General features: G+C 29.3%; 1 protein-coding gene across 1 annotated transcript; it reads left to right on the top strand.

The window, feature by feature from the left end:
• Positions 1-3,609: 3,609 nt before the first annotated feature.
• LOC724644 lies at positions 3,610-9,441 on the top strand. The gene is made up of 3 exons (XM_001120535.5): positions 3,610-4,181; positions 5,248-5,426; positions 6,790-9,441. The coding sequence occupies exons 1-3, from the start codon at positions 4,101-4,103 to the stop codon at positions 6,932-6,934; spliced, it is 405 nt and encodes a 134-aa protein (XP_001120535.2). The 5' UTR covers positions 3,610-4,100; the 3' UTR covers positions 6,935-9,441.
• The last annotated feature ends 248 nt before the right edge of the window (positions 9,442-9,689 follow it).

Here is a 9,689-nt window from a genome sequence, read left to right as displayed (position 1 = left end):
GTATATAAATCGTTAGCACGCGAGCGCGCGGCCTTGTCCGCCGCGGTTCAATGCCAACCGGACTCGATCGAGTTTTCGAGTCAGCGTCGTAAATGATGCGTTTCGAAAATGACGAAAGAGATTACCCGCGCTACTAATGGCGCTTTAATGAATTAACGTGAAAAACTTTTGAAAATTGGAATCCCTTTGTTCAATTCTGATTGCGTTAATCTTGATGGAATTTTTCTTTTTCTTAGGAAACGTGACATTGCAGAAAGATATTTGGATCAATAAATGTTACAGCTTCGATAAGATTATTTCAGTAAGTTCAAACACATTGATATAACGTTTATCACGTTGACAATGTTACGATTGATTATTTCTTGAGTTTGAGAAAAATTTTCAAATTTTCCGGAATCGAAGTTCGATCGTGATCAGCTGTTCCTGTTGAGTATTGGAAAGTATTGCGAAGTTTAATCGAGATGCGTCCTTCCAACACTGAATTCCACGTGTTTCTTTCATGGAAAACACGTAATCAGCCCTGCGATCACGAAATTCGATATCGAAGCGCGGAGTTTCGAGTATTGTAAAAATATGCGCTCACCGAATTTCTTACGTCTTACGTTACGCGAATGATGCAATCCATCGTTGACATAGAGAGACCACCGAAAGAGGGGCAGAACAGGCGCGTGTTGCATCGTATATCAAGCCGTTTTATCACGAGCCTCGCGCCTTATCCCACGCAAGCTAGGATTTCCTATCTGCAAACATCGCTTTTGCGATCTTTCTTATGGAAATCGCGTGCTTTTCTTTCTTCACAATTTTATTAATCCAAAAAAGCGATTAAACTGCAAATCGATCGTGAAAGAATTTTATTTTCTCTCGTCTCGGTTCTTTTTTTTTATTCTTTTATTCTTTTGATCCTTTTATTTCCTCTTCGAATAGAATAAAGGATAAAGGAACTTCGTTGTTCTTTCGATAAAAGTTATAAGTCATCTAAAATTTCTTTTTTTTTCTTAGATTCTGTCTAGTAGAGAGATGCCTATTCCACGAGCCCAAAAATAAAAAGATCCAAACTGAAGGTTCTCTTATACGATCCATCGTAGATCTTTGACTATTAATATTAGCAATTTATGATTTATGACTCGTCAAATTTCACTATCGATCAATTCTGCGAAAGGATTTAGAATTTCAAATTAAACAGGCGAATCATATATTCATCTATCTGTTCATCGATTATTTATGATTCTCATTATACGATTCGATTATACAACTGTGATCTAAACTATTCATCCGATAGATCCGATCGAAAGATTTACCTGTGATTTTTATTTAAATATCGAGTCGTTCGTATAAATAACAATATTCATTAATTTTTACCATTATTTTTAACATAAATTTAATTCATTTTTTAGATATAGAACGTTACTCTGTTACAAATGTTTATACAATTGATGTTTTGTCGAGGATTAAGTGTTCAAATAATCGAACGAATTTTGAAAATTTCGTTGTAAAAATTCCATTGAACGCATAGAAAAATAATCGACAAAATCTTAAAATCGAAATAATAAATCGATAAATCATGACATTGAATTGATAAGATGTTGGTACTTAGATCCGATAATTGCACTATACTCGGAAAATTAATTAAGAAAAAATCGATAATAAACCGAGCGATAATTATAATATCGAAAAAAAATGAAAAATCGAAAAATCTTCCAACTGTGAAAACGATGTTGAGCAAGAAAAAAAAAAAAAAAAAAAAGAAAGAAATCGCAGCTCGATTTCAACTCTCATTGACACGAGTATCCCTTGAAAGAAACACGAGATTCGTTCGCCACGATTCACGCTCGATGTCGAACGCGAAATCGACGGTGCGATCTACGGAGCAAGTCAATGAGGCACGATAGATCGTGTCCTCCGCACATGATGCGACCAGGCGTCACGTTTTAAGGCCGTGTGCCATTGGTCGAGATGCTGACAAGCCCCCGTCAAGCCTCTGCACTTCTGACTCACGTGCGTTTATCTGTCGTCGAACTAAAATGCCGGTGCCGAATAAACAAGAGCCTATCATCGATCGATGCGCTCCGATCCTCATCGAAGCCACGTCCGACATGCTGATCAATGGGACTACCGACTAATCGAAAGCGGTTCGAAGCGGTTTCATCGCGGGGATTTTCAATCGTGGAATTATTAAAAATGGCCGTGACTCGTATTCAAAGAGATGGAATCAAGATGGAAAATAAGAGGAAACTTTTTAAATCGGAGATCGATGATAGAAATAATTCGATCGATATTGGAAATTTATCTTGAGAATCGTCCCATAATTGAGCAAAGCAAAAATAAACTTAATCTTTTAATCTTTTTTTCTTCTCTTTTTTGGAAATTTCTAGTCGAAGAAAATAATTGATAAAACGTGATAAATTTGTTTCGATAATGGATTTAGTTTCTTTTTTTTTTTTATTTTTTTTTTTTTCCGATCGATGGAAAAGATCAAGGTTACATAATCGAGATTAGCCTCGAATCGTACGACTTTTCGTTTCACTAAATTCAATCCGACAGCGCGATGCGTTTGATCTTTCCTTTACGAGTACACAAATGATCTATCGACGTCATCATTTTTCTGGCTTGCAATCAGTGTTTGACTAATGCTCAGCAGTTTAAATGATTAATAGAAACGTACATTGGAAAATATCTATAATGGAATGAACGAGATATATATATATAAGTATATATAAGATAATAATAAATTCAAAATTGACAAAATATTCAAATTTTTAAAATTGAAAGTGTAAATAAAGTATAAATCTAATCTGAATGATATTTAAACTGAAAAAAAAAGAGAGAGAGAGAGAGAAAAAAACGAAAACTTAAAATAACGGAATACCAAGATATAATTTTTATGATATAATTTTGTATAGTCAGTGAGTAATAAATTGGTTTAAGTAACAATAAACTCTAAACCGAAAGCTAAGAACAAGGAAAATATTTTTGCAACGTGACATTCGACTACATGATCGAATCGTTACAACCATTCAGTGAATATGATCCAATAATTCCACAGACATAACAATAAAATGATTTATAATAAAAATTGGCACAACAAGTGTTGACGTAGAAAATTTGTTTACTCGATAGAAAAATAGAACGAAGAAATATCAGAGAACAATCGCAAAACCCATCAGAAAAAAGTGTCTTATAAATCTCTTCCTAATTCCAGATCTATCAAATTGTCCACCGATAATCGCAACTCGGATTTAAACTTTACTTGATTACCAAATATCGAAATAATTTCCAAAACGAAGAAAGTAACATCCCTCCTGATTTTTTACCAAATTTTTTAAAAGCAAAAATCACGAGGAATTTCTTCTTTCCCAATCTCTCACGTACGAAAATCTCCAACTCTCCAACTTTATCAACTCGGCATAATCGAATGAATATCCATCTTTCCACCATTGTCATGTATATACGTAACGCAAACGCAGCGTGTTTTTTTTTTTCCTCGAAATTGATCAACTGGTAGCTCGAAATTAACCCCATGAAACGATCTTCGAATCGACCGACGAAACAGAAGAAACGCGAACCCCCCACTCCGCCAACTCAGCCTATATAAACCCGCGGCATCTCGCAAGTCTCTTCATTCTATACGAGGCGACAGTCTATGTATATACACGGTCAGTAGTATCGCGGGTTTTGGTACACAACTATCACATCTGTAACGAACAACGAAACAGATAGCACGCGTGTATTTTATTACAAAAATTACGAAAAATCGGCAAACTATAGCGTACGCGAATAAAATCGCTTCACGCACAACGACCACAGCGTCCCTCGAGCTTTATTCCATTTAACCGCGAATCCACATAACCGCATCCTTTGCTATCTAGTAGTTTGAATCAAGAATCAAGTGCGCGGGTCTATCCCGCGTCGAACAAGTTCGTCTCTCGGAAGATTATCGCCTAATTCGAGAATAGCAGAGGTTTCTGATAAATTGAAATTGGGGAAAAAAAGGAAAAGGATCTATCAACAAGGAAGAAACTCGATACCATCTTCGTTCGTCTTCTCGGCCGATAGAGTGCCTCGTTTTTTTGGAAAGAAGAATTGATCGTCTACACAACAGGATGAAGCTAATACTCTTAGTGACTTTGCTGACGGTTCTATACACCGTCCAGTATTCCAATAGTGCGGCAGTCAGATCGGAGGTAAGATATATATATATGTATATCAACTGTTTATCATAATTGATACATTGTTGAAATAAAAATCGAAATGGCTTTTTGATCGCGAATTTGCATGAATAACTTGGTTTTTTTTTTTTGGTATTTTTGATCTGAGCACGAAGCTTCGTATTATATCGAAGAAATTTTATTAATACGTGATATTTGAATCCTGTTTGGAAATAATTTGATCAATAAATGATACAAGATTTGAATTTATAATTAAATTGCAAGAGAAAAGTAGTAGAAATGTAATAATAACAATAAAAGGAATATTTTATTTAACAAGTTCTTTTTAAAAATTAAAAAATACTAAATCAATTTAAATTGCATGGTTTCTAAAATGATATAAAGTAACAGATACATTATCAAAAATTTTGTAACTTATGTCATCGATGATATTTTAAATCGAATATATTATATCAGTGTTTAAAAAAAAATATATTCATATTTTATATATTTGAAAATTTGTAAATCATGAATTTAGCGATACTATATCTTTACGTTCATTAAATGGAACTTGAACATTATCGTATGCGATATGATTGCAATTCGTCCGATTCATGATTTCACACTTCAAATACACGATAACATAACGCGTACAAGACTCAACATTTTTTTTTTTTTTTTTTTTTTCGAAATGCGAAATCGATAGCATTGATGATCTTATTGCGTCGATAATTTTATGCGTAATATGTAAAAGATATATAATCTCTAAAAAAAAATTTCAACAAATCTTTCTAAAATATTTCTAACGTGTACCAATTATTTTATCTAACCAAATCTGATCTATCACAATATTCTATTCCGTAATCTTTGTGCGTACCAAATATAAATTATTTTCTTTTTTTTTTTTTTTGGAATTTTCTGAAATTCAAAATTATGTCAATTATATTTCAATTATTCCTATATATAAATATATTTCTCCTATTATGCGAAATTTGTAAAATTTTTAACATTTAATACCATGTTTCTCCAAATATATTTTTAATTGAATTTTATGCAAAAAAAAGTGTATATATAAATTTTGTTGTAATTTTTTTCTTTTTAGGAATTTGCCGAACAATTACGCAGGATTGTTCACGAAATGCATCCCGATAACCTGAGAACGCAAAGAGCAACCGAAAGCGGAAATGACGACCGTCCGAAACGGAATTGTTATGATACACCCTGCGGATGGAATACATACAATCCTGTCACTCGGCGAAGCACGATTTTCATGCCGAATACGTAAGTTGGAATTATGCATGCATAATGATCAAAATAATTATCAGCACTACACAACATAAAGCAAATAGTTTTATGAAAATTATATCTGATATAATTATATATTTCCCTTTTAAATATTATTTTAACTTATCTTTTGATTGAATTTTTACATTTATATTTAAATATTATTATTATGTATAAATATGATACATATATATATTTTTTTTATTATTACCTAATTTTAAATTATTTAATTTAGAATTATGTAATAATTTTATTATTGCATTAATGCATGATGTATATGTATAATTATATATAATTTTCATTAACATATTTGCTTATTTATGTTATTGTTTGTAATTATTTATTTAACATATTAACATATTTAAATATTTACAAAATATTATGATAAATTAATTATGAATAATCATAAATAATTAGCATTCGTCTATTATTTCTTATAAATCAATAAAAACTTTAATATATTGCAGATGTCAATTGACATCTTTCAATTTTCAAATATCGTTGACGAGAAATATTAATTAACATTTTTTTACTTCTTAAATAAAATAATGGAAATATCAAACGGCGTTTTTCATTTTTCAGATATTGATAGAAAATTAAGCATATATTTCAAATAATAATTTTAACAACAATAATCATAAACTATATTAATGAAGAATCAAATTCATCATCACTGTTATTAAAATTATTATTTGACTAATAATTTTGAATTCCAATGGTAAACGATTGATTCTCTGCATTTTACGTGCTTATTTATAATTTTGATAAAAACACATAAGCCTTCTGTTATGACATTTGATACTCACTGAAATCTGATATTCGGAATGGACTTGGAAGTTCCATACTTATTGCCATTTTTCATTCGTTACTCGAGTTTCATGTAAAATCAAATATGTGAAGAAGATTTATTGTGAAAGTCGTTGAATATAAAAAATTCAATTCATACAATTAATCAAAACATTTTATAGGATCTTAATTTAATTTTGAACAATTGTTGAAAAATAAACCATTATATTTTGCATAATTTCTAAAAATATCCAAGAACTAAGATTCAATCCATTTTATATTTCATTTTATATACCGTCAACAATGTATTAAAATTATATATTTATGAATGAACTAATATGTAATTTCTTCAAGATAGAAAGAAACAGATAAATATTCTTTATTAAATATTCATTTGCCACAATGAATATTTGATCTATTTCATTATTTTCTTATACAAATGATAATGATATACATGAATTTATTATTCAAATTAATATCAAAATAAATTTTGCAAAATTAAAAACTTGACTTTTTCATATCTATATTATATAGATATTTTATTACAATAAATTGTTTCTTTTTTATGTATTAGATGCAAGTGTCCTGATGAAACGTATAAGTGTGTACGCACTGGAGAAAATGTATCTATGAGTGCATACGTATATCACTGCCGTCAAAATACGACAGCGGATGACATCGAAGGCGAGACAGCCGAAGATATGGATTATCTTAGTTAAGAAACATGATAAACAGACATACCTGAATGACAAACGTCTTCTCAAACAACCGTGATCATGGTGGCATCACCGTCCTTATTGCTGTCTCACCATTGAACGAAGTGAATTTTCCGTTTTTCAAAAAACTTTGACACTTTGACACTCTGTTTAAATATTATGTCCATTATTATACTCGCGTATATAATTCTATAACAAAAAATATGTCACAATATCACAATTTATATATATATTTAATAATTTAATGCGGCCTGTCTAAGTGCTATTAATATTTGAACGAACACTGCGGAAACGAAATCAAATATCGGTTCGATATTTAAAATCAAATATGGCCGCGATATATTTCGATATATTTCGATAATCGAGATTAGAGACAAGACAAGAATATCGAAAATTTTTTATTGGAAATTTATCAAATTTAGAGCATAAATCAAGAATTAATCGATTGTATTTAAAGATTTTTAACGAATTATTAATATTTATAGATAAATAAGATGAAAATCGAAACAAATTATTCGAACGTATAATATGGGAAATATCGGTCTACCGGCGTAAGAATATTAGAATAGATTTTAACTATAAAAAGTATTTATTTATATATATTCTTATATAAAAAGCTTCCTGAGATTATTATTTACAATTTTTTCATAGCTTTAGCAAAAAAAAGTGTTTAAAATTATCAATTTTACCTTTAACTACACGAGACGAATTGGGTCTTCGAATGATGCACCACCTATGACTGGTAACGAAAGACTGCGTACAAATTTCGCGCTGCTATTAAGCAAGTCTCGTGCAGTGGCGCTATTTTCAAATTCGTTTAGTTTGTAAATTATTTTAAATTTCAATTTCGTTAAAAATCGATAAAAGAAAAATTATAAATATCGCAGTGTCACGTTTATTTTAACGTATAAATCGAGAATAGAAACGGAAATTAAGTTACTATCGTTCGGAATACACAAGACGCACGGAATATGAAGCCGTAAGTTAATTGCAGTTTTTTTTTCAAATTATTCGTATAGAAAATTCATCATAAGGTAATTAAGCAATAACTAACATGCATCAAATATTTTATGAATTTTAATCATAAGTTTCATTTTACTTTCTCTTGATACGAAATAGAAGGAAGTATGAAATGAAATCTTTTCAGACCTGATTGATTTTATCAAACTAAATTATCACAAATTAATTGTACTTGTCTCATAAAAAAGTATCTAAGTTATAAAAAAGTTACTTAAATATTTCAAGAATGAATAAGATCAGGTCTAAAAAGATTCGAGTTTGTATCAAACTTTAATAAGATTTGAAAATTTGTAATTTTATTTTTAAGTTATAGTTCGTTTATTACACTTGAAGTAAGCGAACTATCATTTAAAATTCGAATATTCATCTCGATCATCATTTTTTTTCAATTCTTCATAAAACTATTTTATTGCCAATATAAAATTTATTATTGAAATTTACGAGAAATGTATCTTTTGTTTAAAAAGAAGACAAAAAAATGTAAAATTTTTTAATATTTTATCAATAATAATGATGCAATTGAAATATCATTCGACCTTCAAATACGAGTTAGCAATCGATTCTTATTCAATCGATGACAAACTTCGACGAATGGTTCGATATATCGATTTATATTTGAATTTAAAAATATCAGTTACGTATAAAAACGAATTTATCTTTTATCGAAGTTTATCAGCGATTAACATTTAATTATTCTTAAGTTAATATGCACCTTAAGAGTACTCAAGGTGGTGTAAAATTAGCAAGTATAGGTTACAGTATTTTGATAAGGCACGATTCACAATTTTGTACTTAACAGGGAAAATTGTTTTGAATCTTTTTTGTATATCATTATCGATTATTTATAGCGTGCAATAGTAATATATAATTGATGGATGAAATACAGTAGTTTAATTTACAATCTAATTATATTTCTTTCATCAATTATAACTATCATTCATTCATTATAAATGCCATGTTCGAATTTTTATTCAAAGACCAAAGAGGTTCTTGCCCCAACAATTATTTTTCAACATTTTTCACATTTCATAGATATTACACCGTCTTGCAGTTGCTTTGCAACTATATTAACACAAAACAGAGATGATAAATCATCTTATTCTTTGTTTCCAATTGCATTGCAATAGATATACATGAAAGGATAAAACAGAAAAATAATTATATAGAACCACTTTTCTACACGTTTATAACATCAAAAAATATTTCAAAATTTAAGAATTTAATAATATGTTACATATAATGTGTGTGTTTAATTATTTAGGAAATTTTTATTGTTAGAAAAAATACTTAAACATTACTTAAATGAATTAATAGTTTAGAATATTTTTACTGTTTCAAGAAAGCGTGTAGAAAATAGTACAGGCAATGTATTCATATGCAGTATTTCACTTAATATTTAATACACAGGAAGATTAAATTATCTATAGTTGTACAATGATTATCAATGTTATCATTTTTAATAAAAATAAGTAATGTTGCTGGAAATATTATATTGTATTTTTTTTAATATTATATCCTCCTTTCACCATTTCTACCACTTACCTCAATTTTTAATTGTTAATAAATATAGATGAATTAATCGCGAATTGTCCTGAAAATAATTTAATAAATCAAATAAAACAGCTATAATATTAATGATTTATTAATATTAATAATGATTTGTGCAAAATATATCAACATTAAATTATTATCTCGAGTAATAAAATTGCCTGTACATTCACTTTTGATACATGGACAT

The sequence above is a fragment of the Apis mellifera genome, linkage group LG13, assembly GCF_003254395.2.
Source record: "Apis mellifera strain DH4 linkage group LG13, Amel_HAv3.1, whole genome shotgun sequence".
Taxonomy (NCBI): Eukaryota; Metazoa; Arthropoda; class Insecta; order Hymenoptera; family Apidae; genus Apis; species Apis mellifera.
Note: the sequence above shows the minus strand (reverse complement) of the source record. Positions and strands in the feature narration are given on the sequence as shown.